The 22,682-nt window shown below is 34.5% G+C and overlaps 1 protein-coding gene across 1 annotated transcript in view; it reads left to right on the plus strand.

Annotated features, from left to right (window-relative positions):
- ANTXR2 (ANTXR cell adhesion molecule 2) overlaps positions 1-22,682 on the plus strand; it is a 162,464-nt gene that overhangs the window by 18,522 nt on the left and 121,260 nt on the right. The window contains exons 5-10 of the mRNA XM_060147961.1: positions 297-404; positions 538-606; positions 1,390-1,470; positions 18,172-18,232; positions 20,073-20,171; positions 22,198-22,267. Of these exons, the coding sequence (XP_060003944.1) occupies positions 297-404; positions 538-606; positions 1,390-1,470; positions 18,172-18,232; positions 20,073-20,171; positions 22,198-22,267 (488 nt within the window). The remainder of the gene's footprint in view (positions 1-296; positions 405-537; positions 607-1,389; positions 1,471-18,171; positions 18,233-20,072; positions 20,172-22,197; positions 22,268-22,682) is intronic.

Consider the following 22,682-nt stretch of genomic DNA (forward strand, 5'->3'; position numbering starts at 1 on the left):
CATTTTGCCTTTTATGGAATTTTCCATTTTCTCTATGGCTATATTCAGAGAACCACATTTTCTTTGTGGTTATAGTCAGCCAAGGCTAAAATCTTTATCATTTAAACCCTATACTAACTACTCTATAATGTGAATATATGTATATTTCAAATTAAAATAGTTAACACAAAATACCCTGTTTTAAAAGCCAGTTCATAATGTTTTGATTTTGTCAGACTTAAAATTCAGCTTGATGGAACATGCTGGTTAAAAGTTAAGATTAACTTATGAGTTGGACAATTATTCTTCATTTTCAGGCAAATGAACAAATTGAGAAAGCAGGAGGCTTAAAAACCTCCAGTATCATAATTGCTCTGACAGATGGGAAGTTGGATGGTCTGGTGCCATCATATGCAGAGAAAGAGGTGAGTATTGAACTGAAACTGTTCTTTACACCCCAGTGTACTTTGCTGTATGTTTCTGCATGTATTAGCCTGACATTTGAATAATTCACCTCTCTGTCTTCCTCTCTCTGTCCCTCTCTCATTCTCTCAACAGGCAAAAATATCCAGGTCCCTTGGGGCTAGAGTTTATTGTGTTGGTGTCCTTGACTTTGAACAAGCTCAAGTAAGTCCAGCAGATCTGCAGCCTTTAATCTAAATCACATAACTGTCTTAAGGAGAGTTTATCAGATTTTTTTCACTGATGACTTATTATGACTCAAATCAGTCATTAAAGATTTTCTATAAAAATGGCCCCATGTCTTGAGCTCTGGGTTAATAATGTCTGAATTTGACAGGCTTCATTACCTAAGCAAGCTGAAGACAAAGCTCTAATTTTCTTGAACATTTATTCCATTTGAAGGATCTAATATTGGAAAAGCTGTTGGGTTAAAACAATATGCATACTCCTCTTCTTTAACTCAACTGACAAGATTATCATGACAAGTCTTGTTCAAATATTTTAGTTTGAAAACTCAACTCAGGAGTTCAGGGATTGGGGAAGTCTGTGTAGGAGAAATCTTTAATAATTTTCCCTAAAGAACCAATTTTTTTCATGAATTTTTGAGGATTTATGTATTAAATTTTCCCACTCACAAAATGATTTTACATTTAAATATTTGGTTGAGTGTGACTGAGGCTCCTGTGTCTCATGACATTTACAGCTAGTAGAACTCTGAGCTGTTTGGAAATTGAAACTTGATGCCAGTGTAAAGGGGCTGTGCCTGATCTCAGTTTATTTTTTTGTGATGCATTTAGAGTAACACTAGTCCCATCACCTTCAGTTCCTGACAGTGAATTAATCCTCTGGTGTAATTTTTCAGGTGAATGTAATTGACATGTAATGAAGTCTATAAAATGTTGTGTGTCTCAACCACCTCTCAATTAAAATTTCCTCCTTTTTCTAAAGCTCGAAAGAATTGCTGATTCTAAGGAACAAGTTTTCCCTGTCAAAGGTGGATTTCAAGCTCTTAAAGGAATAATTAATTCTGTGAGTATTTCTCTGGGGTCAGGAAAGGCTCGTAATTTTAGATATATTTTAAACTATAGGAAGTAATCTTGGTATACAGTTCAGTGGGTCATTATCTTGAAGAAAGAAGTTAAGAAGGAAGTTTGTTGGGTATTGCAAATGCAGGGAAATTGTAAAAGATCTGGATTTTGTTTGTTAAGTGAGATTTGGTATTAATTCTTGCAAATTGAGCTCTGTGAGCCTGGGTTTGTGATTTCAAGTTTAAGATTTTCATAAGCAGTCTCAGAGCACGCTTTGAGCATGGAGTTCCTCACTGTCTTGATATCTTGAAAGTTTTATAGGCTTTATAGAAGAGTAAAATAAAAATTTGGATTGGAATGTGTGATTGCTTCCTCCTCCAAATATGGTATTTCTTAGCTATCAGTCAGGCAACTCGAACGGGTGGCAGGGTATTTGACTGCGATTGTTGTTCTTTCCATTTTAATGATTAATAGTTTCACTGGAGCTCATAATATTTCTGTTTGGAATTCAGTTGAGCTGCCTCTGGTGATCATTAGAATCCGGGCCATCCTAAACAGGGTATGGGGAAGTGGAGTGATGAAATGCAAAGCAAAACTCCTGGGCTTTCACAGCTGAGGTTTATGTTTCGTTTTACTGCCTTTTGCTAGAAGCACCAGGAGCAGTTGCTATTAAATATTTATGATATTTTGGTAAACAACATCCTAAAATAGAAGTATTAGAATTATTAGAATTAAAAACCTAGAATTAGAATATTTTCTCTAAGCCAAAGCTTTTTCTTTAATCTTTGGGTATTTCTTGAAGGAAAAAAAATCTCAGGTTTTTTCTGACATTTGGTTCTGGAATTTAAAACTTGTTTTTAAAAATCATGTTTTTCAGAAACAGTGAGATTTATTGAATTTGCTTTTGGTAGTATGTAGGCTTTTTTCCTCTTAATAAATGGATCTTTTCAGGAAAAACATACAATTTGATTCTAAAACATATCAGTACGACTAGCAGACAGGCCAAATATAAGTGCCGAATGGAACAGAGATTCAATTATTTTAGGAGTTTACATATGTGTTTAGTTTCAGGAAAAAAATTCAGTGTAAAAAAGTAATAAATACTTTTGTAGGTGGATTCAAGGTACATACTCTACAACTGTGATTTGTTTTACAATATAGGAAAATGTATTGACAATGCAAAAGGGAGGATAATTTGACCCTGTAAAAAACAAATCAGTGTATTGTATTTTAAATAGAATTTTATTGTACTTGGGAATTTGTAATTATTTTTATATTTATACTGGGAAGGAGAAAAGACCTCTGTGGGTTTTCCCCTTTGCAATTTTTTTTTCTCTATATAAAAGGATTAATTCAAAATTCTCCAGGTGACTAACTGGCTTTTGAAAACTCTCTTTTTGTGGGTTATGACTACAAATATCTCCTTCAAAGAATTAGTAGTTGACTACTGGAGGAGATAAAGTTGTTATTGTTTTATTATATTTATTTGTTCAATTTCACTTTTTAAATTTGTATAAGAAAACTTTAGAATGGAATTTCGAACTACAGTGTTTCTAGCCTGAAGTTCTTGATGGACTTTAGCTCAAGTATGTTATGTCGAAAGATTTAGCATGAACTTAGACAAATTTGCATTATTTTAGCTACACATTATGAACAAAGCCTCTTGAATTTCATCTGGAGGGGGCTGATGGGTATAGCTTTCATCTCATTATAGTTAAACTGCAGCTATTTTGTCACAAAAGGAGTTGTAAGTGATCCTGAGCGAAGCCAGACTCTGGGGAAACCCTAGCAGTAACTTGGGAGAGTAGGCAGGTAGACAAATGGAGCATTACAATCAAAGTTGATCTCACTAATGGTTGAGGTTTCTATCAACATGATAATAGCTTGGGATTTCTGCCCACTTTGTAGAAATTTAAGGCACTAAATCAAGCACTTTATCTCTCTTCAAGGCAGAGATTGTACCACCTCTGGTAATATACAAAAGCTGTACTTCTGCCTCAAATTTGAATTACCCTTTATATTTACAAAGTACCATCATATCTTTAAAAATTATATATGGTATTTAAACACATATAGTGTATTTCAGGGTAAGAGCTGAGAGAAGAGAATCTCTCTCTGTTCTTTATGGTTTACCAAACTAATGGGTAACATGGTACTGTGGAATGTATTTACACAAAGCTAAGCAAATGGAAGAAATCAGAAAATTTAAATCTTTCAGACGTTTGGTACTCTGAAGGCAAAATATTTGCTAAATTGATTGATAATTTATTTTTCCTGCTAGAAGTTATTTAAATACATCTGGCCTTATTAATTGTCAGTGCATTAATTTCCCTGAAGTTAATCTTTAATTGAGAAAAAGTGATAACATGGTTTTCTTGTTTTCTTTGTCCTCCCTTCCCCTGCCCACTAAAATCCAGTGACCTAGATGGTCTGGTCCCCTTATTGTAAAAGACATCACATTTTGTTAAGGCATAGTTTGTTTAGAATCAACTTTTTAATCAGCAAGGATAAGAGTTTAATTTTGGAGCCTTTCTTCATTATAGGTTTTTGGAAAAAGAAGAAACACTATAGTAGTTCTAACTTTTATAACTTCAAAACAAGGGACTGTAAAAGGCCTTTGTTATGAACATATTAACAACTTAATACCTTTTCTAAAATTTATTTGATTCGGAAAATCATTTTAATGCTCTATTTTAATTTGGAGGGAAATGTATCATTTCAAAATTTTTAGATTTCTATCCCGGCAAACATGATACGTGCATAACATTTTTTTGTACTATTGGTTTAACCTCTACTCTTAATTAGCATATATGAGGGTTTAGAATTCATTATCTCAAGGAGGTACTGGTGAAAACCTTTTCCTCTTTTTTACCCTCCTTTTCCTGTTGTATAATGTATTCTTTCATTTCCTCATTTATTGAGCTCTTACTATGTTAGGGCATGGTATTAAGCTTGGAAGAGGGGACACAAACTTATATAAGACAAATTCTTTATTCTAAAGGGGCTGGAAAATGATGATTTGAGGTTTGGAATATGGTGGCGCCCTGCGAGAATTACAAAGTGTGGGAATTTGGAAAAGGGAAATTTCAGTGAGTCACCCTATGTGATAAAAAGGAATCCTGTCATGCAGTTTGTGTTAAAATACCAATATGGCTAGAGTAACGTTGACAGAGAGGTTGAATGAGTTTGGTTATATGAAGTCATGGGAGGCTTTTTGTGGTGGGATCTGAACTGTGCTCTGACAATTGGAGTAGATTTAATTAGAAACAAGGGACACAGAACTTCAGAAACAGCCTGGGCTGAGTGACTGAGGCACAGGAGGGTTTGGCTTGGATTGTGGAATGATATGGGGGATAAACATTGGTAGGTAGGTTGGATCCAGATTATGGAGACCCTCAAATGTTTGAGTGGTGAAATGGCTCTTTTTGCACAAGTGGTCGAGGAACCATGGAAGATTAATTTAGAGCATGAAATTTATAACAGTGAAAGTTTAGGTAGAATATGCTTATGGTAATGTATGGGATGATTTGAAAGATGAAAAGCTGTGTTATGTCTCTTTCAATAGTGCTTGTGAAACATGGTGAAAGGAAACCTAACATAGTGAAGGCGATATGAGATTGGAAAATACGAAGACCTGATTGTGGGTTCCAACTCTGCCACTGCCTAGCCATGTGACCTTGTGTACCTCCTATAGTGTAATCTGAGTTTTAAAATTCTCATCAGTCAAATGAGGATAATGATATCTATATCAGTGAATCGTTTTGTGAATTAAATTAGATGATGATTAAGAAGGATCTAACTCAGAGGGGCTGACTTTAAAACATGTGGTAGGAAACTAGGAATGGCTGGAAGCTAGGACCATGTAGGATGGGATTATTGATCCTTCTGTAGGGTAGTCCACTGAGAGAGATGGCCAACATTCTAAATGATCAATGACTTAGGACTAAAGAGGGGTGGTATTGATATGTGCAAGGATCAAATCTAACAAGTGGGTCGTAACAACAAGGATTTCTAGATGGTGTAGCTGTGGAAAGTCAAGTATCTGGCTGTGCCCTAGTTCCGAATTCTCAGGCCATAGGTCTAGGACCCAGCCAACAACTGGAAAAGAAGATTCAGAATTCCCATGGCAAAAGCTATGTAGAATTTCAGAATCCTCCATTCAGAAAAAAGAGCCACAATTCTTGTGGGGGAACTTATGGTGCTAATTAGTGATTCAAAGTAGAAATGTTACTTTGTTAAGGGGAAACCACAGGCCCAATGGACTATAGTTCCTTAGGGCTAATTTCAGGCACTGGGATTCTAGGTCTTTCACAATAAAACTAGGTCAAGGACTGCAAGGGAAGCAATTAATAAATTCTCTGCCCTGGTCAGAATTATGTCAGGAACAGGGTGGGGCTGAACCTCTAGGTATGAAACTGTTTGATCTTTCTGAGCCAGGCTCTGAAGCATCTGGCAAATATTAGCTGGCAAATGCTAGCTGTTGTTGTTAAAATTGTGATGGCTGTGAAAACTGGAAATAAAAAGGTAAATGTGGGAAGCTTTAAAAAATTAATAGAACCTGGGAGCTCACTGAATATAGGATGAAAAGGACAGAGAGGGCAGTCAAGTGTAACTTGGGCCTTCCAACCCTGATAATATGAGTATCTAGAAGCATTGAAAGCGAACGCTGTTTTCACAGAGGGGTCGGAGTGTTAGAGGACAAAGTGGAATTGGGCAGGAGGGCAGGGAGAGAAGGTGAATTGGGCCTGGGAAGAAACCCCGGTGGGGGATGTCACTGAGGGAAGTGGAGATCCAGGGAAATGTTCAAATCAGAAAACTGCAGAATTGAGTCATTCTTCCTCCTCTTGTTCTTTCTCCTCTCCCTTGCCCACCAACACAAGGATATAATTCTGTTTTCCACAGATCTTAGAATTGTTAAACAATTATATTTGGTTTCTTGGAAAGGTGATTGTAGAACTTTTATTAGAAAATAAAATTGTATTCAAACTAGGATAGGTCAGACTAACCTGTGAGTACCATGTGGTTTCTAGTGCAGTGTTTCATAAGGCAGTGCTGTGTAAGAGAACATTAAAAATAAAACAAAACCACGATTAGTGAATAACAGGGAAAGAATAAAAATCAAAGTGATGTGGAAAAGCCCCTCCTTTTTTTCTAAAAACAAGACCATGAGATGTTTTACTCTTTCCAATTATTTCCATAATTTGTTTTTGATAGCACACCTCAAAAATATTAAGCATAAGAGATAAATCAGTTGTGAAGCTGTTTTTATAAATAACCCTGATCCAAAAGAATTAAGAACACTGCATCTTAGGTGATGGCAGCAAAGTTCCTAAGTGCCTAATGGGGAAGTAAAGGAGCCTAAATAGGAAAAGAATGAGCACTCACACGTGTAGGAAATTTAAATAAAACTGTAATAGATTGTTTACTTTTTTACTGAAAAAAGTAAAATATACATTTAAAAAAGTAACTTCAGTCATAGTGCTGGAAATATAAGCTTCATTTGACCTTTGGAGCCAAGTTGTTTTTCTCAGTAATACCTATTTTCGTTATTATTATTTTTAAAAAGTATCTAAGAAAGGTGTCTATGTTTTAATGGAATGAGAAGACATTGCAAAATCATTTTCTCTACGGGAAAATCATTTTCATAGAAGAGGGTACCTAATAAACATTCTGATAAGACTTTAGCTTAAATGCTTTTAGCAGGTTCTGCTATGAATGTCGACTGCTTAGTTGTGGAAATGTCTATTTATAAAATTATGGTTTAATGAAAAACCTAAAGTCTGAGCTAACTATAAAGATATATTCACAGGAAAAAAAAAGTCAAACTGGTACAACTTACTCAAAATTGGAAATCAGTTTCTAGGACTCCTTTTAAAAAGGACTGGCTGTAGCATGAGGCTCACTGTGCATCAGATTCTTCTGGCCTTCCATTTATCCAAGGATCTTTAGTACTGAATATAGATAATGTGTCTCCTTATAACATCTTTCACATTAATGGTTAGGAAGGTTGGAACCATATTTCCCACCTCCTCCTTTTTTTGCCTAATACAGTGTTGGGTTAGTAGTTATTGCCTAATTCATGTTTATCAATGAATGAATAAATAAAATCCATGCTTCTTGAAAATATTTTTATATTTTTAAAATATAATTATGGTGTGTTTAAGCATTAAAAAAATCAACTCATTTTTTCTGCCAGAAAATACTTTATTTTGAATTGACTTCTGATTCCATATTATTTTGACTTTATCCTCTTATTTATATTCCACTGTATTAAGACTTTTGGTTACAAGTGACAAAAAGCAAGTTCATACTAGCTTAAGGGAAAAAAAAAAAAAAGAGAGGTATGGGCTTATCTAACTAACTGGGTGGTCCAGAGGAGGAAATTGCCTCAGGTACAGTTAGATCCAGGGAACCAATCCATGTTCTTAAGGTCTCCCTTTGTAAGTTTTGCCTATGATTCTATTTGCCTCATTCTCTCCTTGTTCCCATGAGTGGCTGTTGAAAGTAATTGCCAAGTGTTTCAGCTTACATGGGCCTCAATTAGCAAGCCCATTGGAAAGAGAGAGCTGTTGTCTCTGGGCATCAGTATATTCTGTCCCAGTTAAGGACTCTGATTGACTCAGTTGAGTCAAGTGCTTATTCCTGTAACAATTACATAGTCAACAAACATATTTGGACCAGCCTGAGTAACATGCCCACCCCTGTGATGAAAGATTGGGAGCAAGGTGGAGAGGGCTAATGATTGACAGCCTCACCAGGACCACATGGAGTAGAGAACAGTTTTCCCAATAGAAAGGGAACACTTCATAGATGTGTAAGGATGAAAAAATGTTCTGGGTAGGGAAGAAAAATCAATAGTATTACAGTCCACTGTATTAAAATACATTTAAAATATTTTTGACATATTCTAATAAGGCACTCCATTCCTTCTAAATTCCAATTAACTAAAAAATACAAATAGAAAATTTGCTTTAAAATAGTCATTTAATTTACTGAAATTTTATAATCTTGACATCCTTTGTCCAATGGTCTATTTGCATGATAATTTTACTTAATAATAACATGATTCTTTCCTTCTTTCTTTAGTTGGGATTGTAGTATAAGGAAATCAAATCCATTTTGGAAAAATAATTACAGTTTTTTGTGATATTTTGTGAGAAAACTAAAGTGGTGGCATTAGGTTACATAGCGAAAATTAAGTGCCAAATGTTTGCTTCTTAACATTAATCTGTTGGGCTACAAAAGAAGATGACCTTTAGAGGCTCACTTGTTTTTGAAAGCAAATTCAGTTGAGTAGAAGGACATTAAAAAGGGGGATAAAATGGTTAAGATTTATGATTAAATGTACCATCAGTGTAAATTATGATGCGTAAATGCATAATTTCTCAGTTATATCTCATTTTCCCTCCTGAAATAATAATTCCTAATTTATTTGGAAGCATATTTTTGAACTGTGTTCAAGACACTTTTCTGATGTTGGGTTACAGAGATGGATATGGTACCCTTGACTTTCCTGAGCTTACAAGTTTTAGGGATATGTGTTTGTAAAGTCAATAGAACTGATAAAGCTTTTTTTTTTTTTTTTTTTTCTATTCTTGTTGCATAGGGAAATAGTTTATTTGCCACTCTGGATTTCTGAAAAATCAAATAGAACAAGTATAGACTTGTCAGGTCTATTTCATGTTTTATTTAATGAAACAAGGGAGTGGGTAAAGAGGACTAATATGAAATAATATATGCATCAAAATGAAAAATATGTTGGAACTCAATTTCTTTAGATTCTGAACAAATAGTACATTTATTATTACTTTACCCCATAATTTCAGTGCACTTTTTATGGAAAGTCTATTTATCCTTTAGGAAAGCATTAAATGATTATTCTGAGTTTGTATTGAACAAAAGAAAGGAAAAAAATCAGAGACATATAAACTTTTGTTTCATATCACAATCCACTTTGGGGCGTATTTCTATGGTATAGTGAGAAAGGAAAACCTGCTATTATGATTTGTTATGAAAATGCAACTTAAGAACTTAAATGTCGTTTCGCTATTTTCTTTCACAATTTGTGATATGGGCATAATTTCACCAACAGTATAATCAGAACTACTCATCTGTTATGTTTGGAACAGAGAGGAGTAAAAGGCAATGATTATAACTTACATTCTTCCTTAGATTTATTAGAGTAAAAGTTTGTTTAGAATTTGTCACTTGTGCTTATACTACTCACTTACTTGCAAAGGGAGAGAAAATCCATATTTAGAAATGGGTCAGTGCAGAGCATGCTGTATTGAGCAACTGGCATTTTGGAGCTCCAAGCATTTAAAAAAAACAAACACAACCAAAACACATAACTACAAATTGCAATTGTTTTTCATTGACGTATTACCTCTTAGAGAAAAATATATTTGGTAGGAATGTTTCACACCTAGAGAGAAAATAAAATCATATCTGAATGTTGAAAGGTAAAAAAGCAAAGAAGATTGTGAGAAACATCTTTCCAGTTGTTTTAGCTTCTTATTTTATGCACATGTGTGGCTAATTACTAAAGCTTCATTTTAGGGAGATCGTTTTTGGGGAACTAATGCTGTGCAGTGATTTTTCCTTATGAGATTTAAACTTGGAATGCTTCATATTTGGGATGAACTCCTGTAGTGCTTAAGCTTCTCAGTGAGTCAGAAAAAAAGTAGCTTGTGTTTTTAGACCTTATTATTATTCTTACTGATATTTTCTGACATGCTGTATGTCATGGAAATTAGCAGTTTCTATTTGTTAGGATACACTGAAGGTATTTGTAAATTATCTGTAACGTTCTGTTGTACATTTTGTTGTATACTCAAAGTCAGTGTTAGAAAATTATTGCCAGAATGAATATTTTGAATTTTGAATAAGGTTAAAAATGTTGGAGATGTTTGGGTAGCATATTGAATTTAAGTGTGAAGAAATAATCTGTGTTTTGGGGAAAATTTTTTTTATTTAGAATTGACCTTAAAAAAGAAGGTCACATTCATTCAATGGGACTTAATATCCTTTTGCTCTTTCACATATACTATCCAGAATCAGCCCTCTTTTTAAAAGAAGATGCATATCTTAAATTTGTTTCTTTTCATGTTGTTTTCATTGTTTCTTTTTCTCTTTGTTAAAAAAAAATTTATTTTTGCATTTGGCTCAATGCCTTATGAGCGCCATTGATTACCAAAATTTGAACTATACAAATAAGTTTTCCTTTCATTGTGTGTGACCAAAGATGTGACTTGATTGACTCAAGTAGCCCCTCATTAAGCTCTGTAATTTTAAATATACTTAACTGTTCATTGTTACATACCCCATTTATTTGTCTTATAGCCAAAATGCTTGTGCTTTTTATTAGAAAGTTTTACATTTACTCTTCTATTAATTCAATAAATATTAATTGAGAAGCTGCTGTTTATAACATTGTGTTATATACCTTTTATATTAGGTTGGTTTTAAATATGAAGTATTATTATTCATTATAAAAGTTTTTACATAGTTTCTTCTGGAATGGGCTCTATTTTCCAAATACAGTATCCTTACCATCACCATTTAGAAATTGCAAAAAATATAGATTTTTAAAATCTGTCTTGGTTTATACTAGTTGTAGGAAGTGGGTTTTTGTTTGTTTGTTTCATTTAAACTGGATGCTTGATCTTCAAATCATAAGACCTAGATATTGCTCCCAAATTCAACATGAACTTCCAAGACACTGTAGGTCCTAAGTAATATTTTACTTCAAACCCCCCCCATCTTAACTAATTCCATGCTAAATTTTATCTTGGATATAGCCCAACTATAATTCTCCACTAATTAATCCCATTTTATCTTCAATGCCAGAAGAAAAAGGCCACAGCTATATTCATTGTATGCATTTTTTAGGGCCATGATATGGCTTTTACTACTCCCTACATGTTCCATATTTGTCATTATAGCATGTCCCTTATGTAAACATGTTCAGGAACTTACAAGATCTCAATATGGTTTCATATGTATCTTACAAGATACTCAAAATATCGTTGTTTCATATGTATCTTAAAATATCTAAGAAAGAAGAAATCAAGTCTGATGCTATATGGTTGTTTCTGCTACAGATGTTTCTGTGATTAACACTGTCACTTCACCTGGTTATTACTCAGTCCTTATAAAGATCTGATCCTAACCCTATAGTCAAGCAGGATAAGAAATTGCTTCGTGGCCACTGGGATTCTTGGAAGAGTTGTGTCTCTGACTTAGCAGCGGTTCTCACATGGCCACAAATCTTGCCAGATCTGGCTCCAAAGTGCATATCTGCCCCTTGTTGCTCTGTATGCAAATTGGGCCTTTAGTGAAATCCTGCAGCCTGACCACATGCACTAGACGCAGACTCAATCCAAATTAATTTGGAATATGCCTGGAATATCCAGGGTGAAACACCATTCTGATACTCCAAGTTGAACTTCTGGAAAGGGACAGCACAATGGAATCTACTTTCATCTCCTGCCAAACATCTGTATCTCAGAGAGGCCAGCAGGCAGAGCTGACTCCTAAGGCTGCATCTAGTCTTTCCACTAACCAAAACTAACCCAGAGGGGGCCATTACCAACCTTATCTTATCCTACCCCACTCCCTTGACAAGTAGAGAAATTCATGTTTACGGAGTTCACCAAACTATTGAGAGTATTCTGATGATCTAAATTATACAGAGAACGTATCGAAATTGTATACAAGTTAGAAACAACAGAAAATAAATAGCTATAATTTGTAAGGATGAATGCTATTGTTCCGCCTGCAGTTTTATCCCAAACAACTCAGAAGAGGGGAAATACTTGGATTTTCACTTTCTTATGACATGTATTCAAGACAAATACATTTTAAATAGGACAGAAAGTTTTGATAATGAGAAACGACAGTGACTGTTACAGGGATTAAATATATAAAACCATCTTTAGGCATTTAATTCACAGTTTGGGACAACAAGCTGGAATGTAGACATTTTACACAAAGTAACAGAATTTAGAATTCTATATATTTCAACCTCTTTTCTATTATAGATTTTTATTGGTTTATGAACACAGGTCTTGCAGATGGTCTTGTGTATACCATCAGCTGCTCTGCCTAGACCTCTCCCTCCTGGAAGTTCACACTTTTATCTCCTACCCAACCTGTGCCCTGTGGGTGTAACTGTAGGCTGAAAACGTTTAAAGACCCTGTGGTTCACAAATACTGGAGGGAAAGAGACTAAGAAAAAGAGTAACAGAGGGACAGACATGTAGGCAGACCTTGTTTTCCAATGTTGGCATCCCATTTTAGAAAATGTTTTCCCTCATGCTGCTTGCGTTTCTTGCTTTTCTAATGTTTATGTTGCCTGCATTTCCATGTATAGGGATTTTCATGGCTTAACAAAATATCCTCCTGAGGCTATAATCCTGTCCAGGTTGTTCGAAGGGTCATGCATTCACATGTTGACATTCATATATTAGTATGAATGCGTTCATGACATGAGAACAGCTATGTTGAAGTAGAATATTTGGGGAGATAGGGCAAACGTGGATCATGACTGTGATTAGAAAAAGAGTGTCTCTGTATGTCTAGCAACCCAGGTGAGACAATGAGAGGGGAGGGACAAAGACTCATTTAGTCTGTATCAAAAATTTGCTGCTCCACATCAAGAAAAAATAGAGAAAAACCAAACCAAACCAAACAAAATCACCAAACTTCTGCCTTCTGGCTCTGAATGTGCCTTTCTGTTTCCAGGACTCAGGCAAATTCTAGAGTTTTAGAACTATAAAACCTAAATACCACTGACATCATTACTTTTATGGAAAAAAAAAATCTGTCCTGGGCTTTCCTGGTGGCGCAGTGGTTGAGAGTCCGCCTGCCGATGCAGGGGACACGGGTTTGCGCCCCGGTCAGGGAGGATCCCACATGCCGCAGAGCGGCTGGGCCTGTGAGCCATGGCCGCTGAGCCTGTGCGTCCGGAGCCTGTGCTCCGCAACGGGAGAGGCCACGACAGTGAGATGACACATATAAAAAGTAATTTCAAATGGATTATACAGATTTGTATATAAGAGCTAAAATCAGAAATGTCTAAAAGAAAACTTAGGGAAAAATATGTCCTAAGATCAAATAACAAATTAATTTTTCTAAGCACCGTTTGATTTTAGTTTCCAAGTGCTTGTTGTGTTCTTATACCAGTATTAGGACCTCTGGTATAGCTTGTTGTTCTGGTAGCCTGGCTTGTCTTTTAGCTTCTGGATGATGCTGAGAAGTAAAAAGTACAAGTGTTTTATCTGTACAAAACCAAATTTGAGAAAGAAAGCAGTAATAAAGTAAGACAATAGAGAAAAATAAATACATAAAAAGAGAGAGGCCCCTAACCATTTGGGTATCCCATATATTACTAACTCATAGGATGATCTACAATTTGAATTTATTCACAGTCAGTGGTGTTGGGAACTTTAAAACAAACCTGTAAAACCCCCATAAATAAAGGTGAAAGCTTAGTGACATAATTTTGAAGATAAGAAATAAGTCTGATTTTAGATTGTTTTTGATAGTATAAAAGGTGTCCAGGCAAAACAAGCAGGTGAATTTCACTAGTTTGTTGGATATTAGGTTTTGTAATGGGTAGACCATTTATCACAAGTCTGGAGGGTGGCAGAGGGCACTGGTTAGAGGAATGGGCTTTGGACTGAATCAAACCTGGGGAGATCTGGCTCTGCTATTTAAAAGCTAATTGTTCTAGGACAATTTTTAAAAATCTCTCTTAAGTTCCAATTTTCTCATCTGTAAAATGGGGATAAAAATAGTATGCATTCTTAAGACTTGGAAGGATTAATTGAAGAAATTTATATAAAGTGCTTAGCACAGTTCCTAGAACATAATAAGCACCCAACAAATGGTAATTATTATTATTGTTAGAAATTCTTTTGAATTTTTGACTGCTGCTGGTTGTACTGAATTTACAAAGTTTGACTTTTTTCATCCGTATTAACATTTGAGGATTTAAAAGTAGGGATTAGGTAATAATGTACATATTTTTTCATTTATAAATATTCCTTAATACTAATATTATTTTTTAAGTGAACAGATGCTTCAGTAGTATACTTTTTTCATGGTGATCATCAAGTTCTTTGCCAATTTATATATATATATATATTATATAAATGGACTCCAAAGTCTCAAATGATGCAATTTTGCATCTAGTGTGTTGATGACTTAGAGAACCCTGGTTTTATTAATAGCATTTGGTTTGCCTTTAAATTCGTTCTATGGTGCTATTAGCTCTCTTGATGTCAACTAAGGCCGAACTTTATTGGAAACTATTTTCTGTTTCTGTTGAGACTTAATGAAGGCAGATGGCAACACATATTTGAAGAAACATCCTTACAAGGTCCTCTGTTGTACAGGTGATGAAAGTGCAGAGTATGAAAAATAATGCATCAAGTATCATAGATGGGATACCTGATCCAATGTTCAGTCAATCAATAACAGTATTTAAGTTGGTAAAAATTAACTAGTGTTTAAAAGTAGTTGTCCCATCTGTCAGTTGTCATTTAGTGATGACAATTTTAATGTAATAGGTCCAGGTTGCGGTCTTGAGCATTTGAACTTGTGCAATTACTTGGCGAGACTAGATTATGAAGTGCTTTGTATTTATGGAAGTGCTTGTTTAAAAATTTAATGTAAACTATTTGCATATGAATATTAAATCACAGCAACTTCTAGTTGTTCTTTTCTTAAAATAGCAACATGGTAAACTCTAGATAGAAAAACCAAATTTAGAGCAAATTTTATTTTCTAAAATGCATACACTTTCTTCTCTCATTTCTTTCCCCACCACATTTTCTTGCTCTCTATTTATCATGTGAAGATGGTTTTGGTGAACTTAGTTTCAAATTACGGGTCTTTGGATTTCCAACCTTTACAATTTTTTGAAAGGCTAGATGCTTTTTCACATAAATTAACTTTATTTTGCTTTATCTTGGTCTTTTTATGATTGTTGATTTGCTTTCTAGATAGACATATTTAATATTCTCATTAATTCAATTAATGAGAATGCATTCAATACATTCAATCTGTATTCTCTAAGCATTTTTGTTGTTGTACTGTGTGTACAAAGCAATGTGCTAGTCTTGGAAGGCTAGCACAGTATAATATGATCCCATTTCTATGCTCAGAGTTTGTCTTCTAATAGAGGAGGTGATTCAACACTCAATAAGATCCTAAGAAATAAAAAAAATCGAAATAAACTTTAGAGAAAGGTAGTAGTGTTCTGAGGGGGATTCATCTAGATTTTGTCAGATGGTGATGCCAGTTTAATGACTCATGGTCTAAACTGCTTGTTTTTCAATGAATGTGTTACCTGAATCACTTTTTCATTCAATAATATCATTTCTATAGAACTCATTTTGTTAAAATAATTATGAATATTAAACTAATGTAGGGGTATTCTTATATATAAATGTATATTATATAAGTTACTGCAAGATGTAACCAACCTTTAGTTATTCTTAATCTCTGTTTAACGTAATTTAATTTAATTAATCTCAGACTTGAATAGAACATAAATTTCTAAATTATCCTGAACTTATTCTTGAAAACCAAAATACTTTACAGGGGATAAACAGGGTCTGACTTCAGAATAGTAGACCATCAATGGACCTTGAAGGTGTTTATTCTCCAGTCTTAAGGAGAGATCCATTAGAATTGATCATTTGATCTTGCTATTAGAACTACCATTTTAGAAATGTTATGATGAAACACATCAAATCAAAAGAGGAAGTCAACACAAACTTTGTCTTAACAGTTTGAGATCTGATTTAATTATGGCCAATATTTTTAGGAGAAAGAAAACCAACATAATTTCAGAAATTCACACAGGTCATTCTGGGTTGCAGAGTCTTTGACACAGCTTTTGGAAAATCTCTTTATAATTTCTTGATTTACCTTATTCTAAGGAATTAAAAAAAATGATTTCTATTTCCAATAGATGCAATCTTTAAGCCTCTCTCATAATTTTCTTGATGTTCAAAATATTTTTCTGTAATGCTGATAGAGGTGTGCCTAAAATAACTAGTAAAAAGATTGTAAGCTGTAAGATCAGTCCGTTTCCTTAACAGGATTTATTTTAAAATAAATTCTTTCAAGAATTGTCACCAGATAAAATAGATTTGGGGGGCTTTATGTTTTCTTTTGACCGTCCATTTTCGAGGCTCAGTTCTCATTTTTATTTCAAATTGGTCAAAACTAAAGCAATGATACCCCAATTTTGCCAGTTAGGGTATTATTAGCTTCATATTCCTTTGGCAAAACCTTTTTAGCTTCATATTCCTTTGGCAAATCTTTTGTATTCTGTTCCTTTCAGAGTCTTGTTATCTGAATTATGTCAAAATATTTAAAGATGTTAGTGATTTGAGATACTTCCCTTCCAAGAGGACACATTAACCTTTGACAGTGGTCCTCAATTCTTAAATGAAAAAAGGTACTCACTCGTCAAAGGAGTGTTGATTATCGAAGATAAAATAGCAGACCACAAGGTGTTTGGGCCCTGACAGTCTTTGGGTGACTCTGGAATCTCTTTGGTTATTTATGAGTTTAAATAGACCTCACTTGGAATTTCTCAGATATAATATTTTATTCTATTTGTTTCCTAATTACTAAAGCCTCAATCACTCAGTGAAAAGTGGATTCCCTGGGAAATGACCTTAAAAAGTGCAAATGTTTCCTCTTTCAGAGAGGCATATTCAGCAACAAAAATTCCGTGATTTGACCCAGCTGTATTTTAGAGTCTGACAATTTATATTTCCATTGTTATTAAAGAAAGCACAGAAAGCATTTCTATATCCTGCTACAGTCCTTCCTTCCTGTTTTAGTTATGAGCAGGAGATGCTAGAAACTACTGTACATCATCTGTCTTTAATGTCTGTCAAGAAAAAAATGTCGTTCAAAGATCATCTGGAACTTGTCTGCCTTTGCTAATGTAGTGCAGAGCAGTTCTAAAAATAAAGGCAGGATTGTTGAGTCCATTAGGAGCAGCTTATTTCATCATTGTTGTTTTTCGCTTGTAGCCTTGTGCCTTGTATGGTGGTTTCTGTTTCTCAGAACAAGCTAAGAAGAGCCATTCTTTTCCTGTGCTCTGGGAATGCTGGAGTAGAGAGTCTGTCTTTTTGAGAATAATATTTGGCTCATACAAGGGGCCTGTGTTCTGCAAGTGTAATGTTTGATGCACGTAAGGAGGATTAGCGTCCATGGGAATTGAGGCAGAGAAATTGAATAGAAATGCCAGAGTCAAATAAAGAAGTGTTTATTTATTGATATTCTGTTGAACCTTTTAATAGAAAACATTAAATTAGCATAATTAAATAGGAGGTCTGATTTTGCTATCTTGTTTTTGCCTGATGGGAAATTTTAGTTATCTTTTCATGTCTAAGGTTCCCAGACTTTGAGGCAACAACCCACTTTATCTGTGCTTATCTGTATTTATTCTAATCAAATAAGAGTTCCTACAGAGTACAATCTTAGAATATATGCTGAAAGACGACACCGAAATTTCCTAAGAGCTTGGTAGCTATATACAAGATGGTTAATAAAATTTTCTCTGCCATCTATTGAAGTTAAAGGGAGGACCACAGATTATTAGTAACCTTATAATTCACTTTACATGTTATGATTTAGTGCTATACCTTGGTCTTCTTTTTTTCCTTTTTAGATACTAGCTCAGTCGTGCACTGAAATCCTGGAATTACGGCCCTCAAGCGTCTGTGTGGGGGGTAAGTGGTTAGAATTTAAAAATACCTTGTAAGAAGTTGTACTTTTTTCCTAGTTAAAATATACAATTTGAAACTCATGTTGGAAAGAGAATAGCAAAATTTATTTTTTGGCATCTTTTTCTGTAAGAATTTTTAAATAATTCCTTGAAATATTTCTATTTTAAATTCAAATTTTTAAGATTGGAGTGTTATTTTAAATAATGAACATATTGTGCGACAGGCTTTTAAAATCTTCTGTATATTTAGTTCATGTTTGAGACCTTTCCTATGACAAGTAAAATAGAAAATTTTCTCTTTTATCTGATTATACAGTCAGGTATCTGTAGACTTTGAGCTCCGTGCCTTGATGACCTGGCCAAAGTACAGTACATGCCAACTCAGGGCCCCTAAAGAAGTGATTTATGGGTGGAGGACAAGAAATAAGCAGGTGGCTTCATCAGCTGTTCTAAGAACAGACTAGGATTTTAGCACTTTCAAGCCATCCACCCCAAAGAGAGTGCGGTTCTCTCTGGCCTATACTATTTCTACTTCAGGTATTACCTGGAGTTCATTTTAACCTGACTTTTCTTTCAAAAGGAAAAACATTGGGTCTGGTGGGGAAGGAAATGTGCTATGCAATTTACTGCAGAACCTCCCAACTGCTGGACATGGGATGAAGTTCTACATCTTTTAGACTCCTCCATCAATGATTACTGAGACATTCAAGAGGAATAGTGCATTTGAACATTCCAGAGCAGGATGGCGTTCTATGCATTTAGAATTTTACCTAATCCTCATAACAACACTATTCGACAGTTTTAGAATCCCGGGTTCACGGATGCGGAAACTGAGACAGAGACATGTTCAATACTTGCTATTAGTAAATATCCTGTTAGACTCTTGTCTGTCTCACTCCTAAAGCTCATGTTCTTTTTCTGAGTCACATTTTAAGTTTCACTTGCACTTTATTTTAACTTATAAGAAAATTCCTTTCATAATACACTGAATGGAGAGTGGCATGGCAGTATTTTCTTCCACAGTTAATTACTCTATATGTGTTAGATTATTTCAGGTAGGAGGTCTCCGAGAGGATTGAAAGTTGATCACTATTAAAATAGTTGACATACCACCTTGCAACTAAGCAGCAAACATTTAGTTGCCAATCAAAACATTGATTGGCAGCTAAAATTTTCTTCTAGCGTATTATTTCACTTTCTAACATTTAGTGACTGCTCCTCTTACACAGAATATGAGTTCAATCAACCTCTTTTACCTATTGGCCATAGATTTTTATTAGTCCAAAATGCATGACCCTTGATGAGTTATAAGTTTGTATGCAACAGAAAATAAAACTGGAATTAAGGATGTGAAGAAGCTGTTAAAGAAGAACTATGTACAGTGTCATAGATTAAAGAAAATATAATGCATGACTGTTCTAAGAACCAGATAATATGAGGCATTAACTTCTTTACATTCTCATACCTCAGTTCCTAGACAAGAGGAAAACAAAGTTTTCTTTCCTGTGGATATTTTCTTCAGGATAGAATTTGGGCAAGTTTGTATGGTATTTGTCTGGGATGACTGTCATGCTTCACTTCTAAAATCTTGGTCACTATTGGAAAACACTTTGTTCAAAAAATAAAATAACGCATCTCTACGTGGCAGCGAAGAGTATCTTCACTGTACATACCTGTAGGGTCTAAGAAAGCAAGTAGGACCATGTCTTTGTTGTTATTACTTGGCTGAATAGTACTAAAAAATTCATTCTATGTACCTTGATACTTTTGTTTCAAGTTACGCTTTTTGTTGTTGTTTTTTGTAAAGTAATGATTAAATTTTTTATTTTTCCTTTTACTTCTAGAGGAATTTCAAATAGTTTTGAATGGAAGAGGATTCAACTTGGGCAGTCGGGATGGCCGTGTTCTCTGTACTTACACTGTTAATGAAACATACACAAAAAGTAGGTCTCCATAATTTCAATATTGCTTTAATATCTCCATAGTATATCAGCATCAAGTGTTTTCCTCTTTTCCCCAACTGAAACCAACTATGCTATATTTTTTTATCAGAGGGGAAAGAAAGGAAGTCCAATGATAATACAAGTAGTAATAATAATTACTTAATAGTTATTTAATAATGGCAACATTTGTTCATAAGTTAATAAATGCTGGACCCCATCCTAAGTAGCCTCATTATACAAATGATGCCCTTGTGGCTGAAAGAGTCAAATAACTTGCCTGTGGTGACACAAGTAATAATGGGCAGAGCTGAGAGTCAAACCCAGTTTTCCTGACTGTACTCCGTACGGACTTTATCCACCGCCTGATTTAATTGCCTCTTTCTCCAGATTTGTTTCTTGTCACTTTTGCCTGAAAATCTAACTGTCTTGGACTACTCTACTACTTATTGCCTTATTTTATTGCCACTTGTTATCTTTATCTAATTTCCCAATAATTTGTCAGCCAGTTTCCTGAAGACAGGCTTTTTGCCTTATAGATATATCTCCAATGCCCACCTGGCACAGTGTTTGTTGATAATTATCATATTTAGGGAATTAGGTTTTATTTTCCCTCACTTGGCTTTCAAAAAAGGAGAAGATGAGTGTAACATTTTTATCTTCATTTTGAGAAAAACTTCTGCTCTTTAAATAGATCTTAGTATGCTGAGCGTTTTGGGTCTCTATTAAGACATTTTCTCCTCATTGATGATTATATTGTCTTCTAAAATTTTATACTGTAAGACAGACGCTGCAACTCTGTGAACTCTGGTGGAATTATTTTTTGAGAGGTTCATCTACAATTTTGTTGTTTATCTGATGGTTCTAAACCCTCCAATTAGCACAGCTTTGGCTACATACACAGTCACTGCTCCATACTTTGTTGAATTAAAGTGGTGAGGATCTCAGCATGGTAAATGCCATCAGTAATTCCTCTCTTTCTTATTAAGATCATCATTTTGGTAAGGAAAGACAATAATATTGGTTAAAAACTTTCTTCCTAGTAGGTTCTACAACTGAAGAGGACAAAATAATTTTACCGTTTTTATTCAGTAGTCATCTGTATCTAAGCATTAGCTTTACCTTACTCCTTTTGATTACATATTTGAGTTGATTATAATATAAACATATTTTACACATAACTACATAGGATTGAATTTATTAAAGTAAATTTCAAATAAATTGAGTCAGATTGTATTTTCATCATTTGTATTCTAATATTATCCATCTAATTATGTAACTTTTCTGAGTATTTATAGTCTAGATCATTTTTCTCATATGCTATTAAAATTGCAAGGCAATTTAAGCATTCTATAAAATGTGTTTATATATTATAAACCCAATTATTTTGGGCTTCCCTGGTGGCGCAGTGGTTGAGAGTCCGCCGGCCGATGCAGGGGACAGGGGTTCGTGCCCCGGTCCGGGAAGATCCCACATGCCGCGGAGCGGCTGCGCCCGTGAGCCATGGCCGCTAAGCCTGCGCGTCCGGAGCCTGGGCTCCGCAACGGGAGAGGCCACAACTGTGAGAGGCCCACATACCACAAACCCCCCCCCCAAAAACCAATTACTTCATTAAACTCTTGAAAGAAATGTATTAGCCTTTGGACATTTGTCTTCTCTATCATTTTTAAATTCTGCTTTTAAAATATATATAATTTTTCCTTGAAAATCTAATATATTGGCAAAATGGAGGGAGAAAAGGTGATCATTTTATAGTATCTACAAGCTGTATGTGAACTTTATCTATATCAAAAAAACATAATTTATGATTTACCAGTACTATATGTCAATGAGGCATATAATCTCTTCCTGTTTTTCACTCTGTGTTCCTTCTCCTCTTTCTTTAGATGAGTATCTTTTTGTTTTTTTCATGCTAATGTATCTAATGTCCCACACTTGAACTCTGATTGCTGCGTCTCTTCATATTTTTAATAAAACTGTGTGAGATACATAAAACCCTTTATTGATTAAATGACATTTTATTTTATAGGTGTAATGCCAGTGAGTGTGGAAAGTAATTCTATGCTTTGTCCTGCACCTACCCTGAATGAAGTTGGACAGTAAGTACTTTATGAAAAACATTTAAAAACTTTTTAGCTACAAATTATAAGGAAATGGTCACAAAATATACATTGGTTGTTTTATTTTATCTTTTCTTGATATACAGATTAAACATGAAATAGTAAATCCTAGACAAATCACTCTGGTTAGTACTTTAACTATACATATTCTTAGTAGGTTGAAAAGGGTAAAGTCTGTTTTATCTTGTTTCTTAAATATTGATTAAAAGGCTCTATAAATATTTATCTGGATAGATTTGAGAAATATTGTTAGAGCCTTTAAATAATATAGCCATTATTTTGAACTTTAGAGTATTGAATTTACACACACACACATACACATACACACAAGAGTTTCAAAGTGGGATTTTGACTAATGACTGTAGTGTTTAAATATTAAGATTGAAGAGCAAAA

Source organism: Lagenorhynchus albirostris, chromosome 4 (assembly GCF_949774975.1).
Source record: "Lagenorhynchus albirostris chromosome 4, mLagAlb1.1, whole genome shotgun sequence".
In the NCBI taxonomy this organism is placed as follows: domain Eukaryota; kingdom Metazoa; phylum Chordata; class Mammalia; order Artiodactyla; family Delphinidae; genus Lagenorhynchus; species Lagenorhynchus albirostris.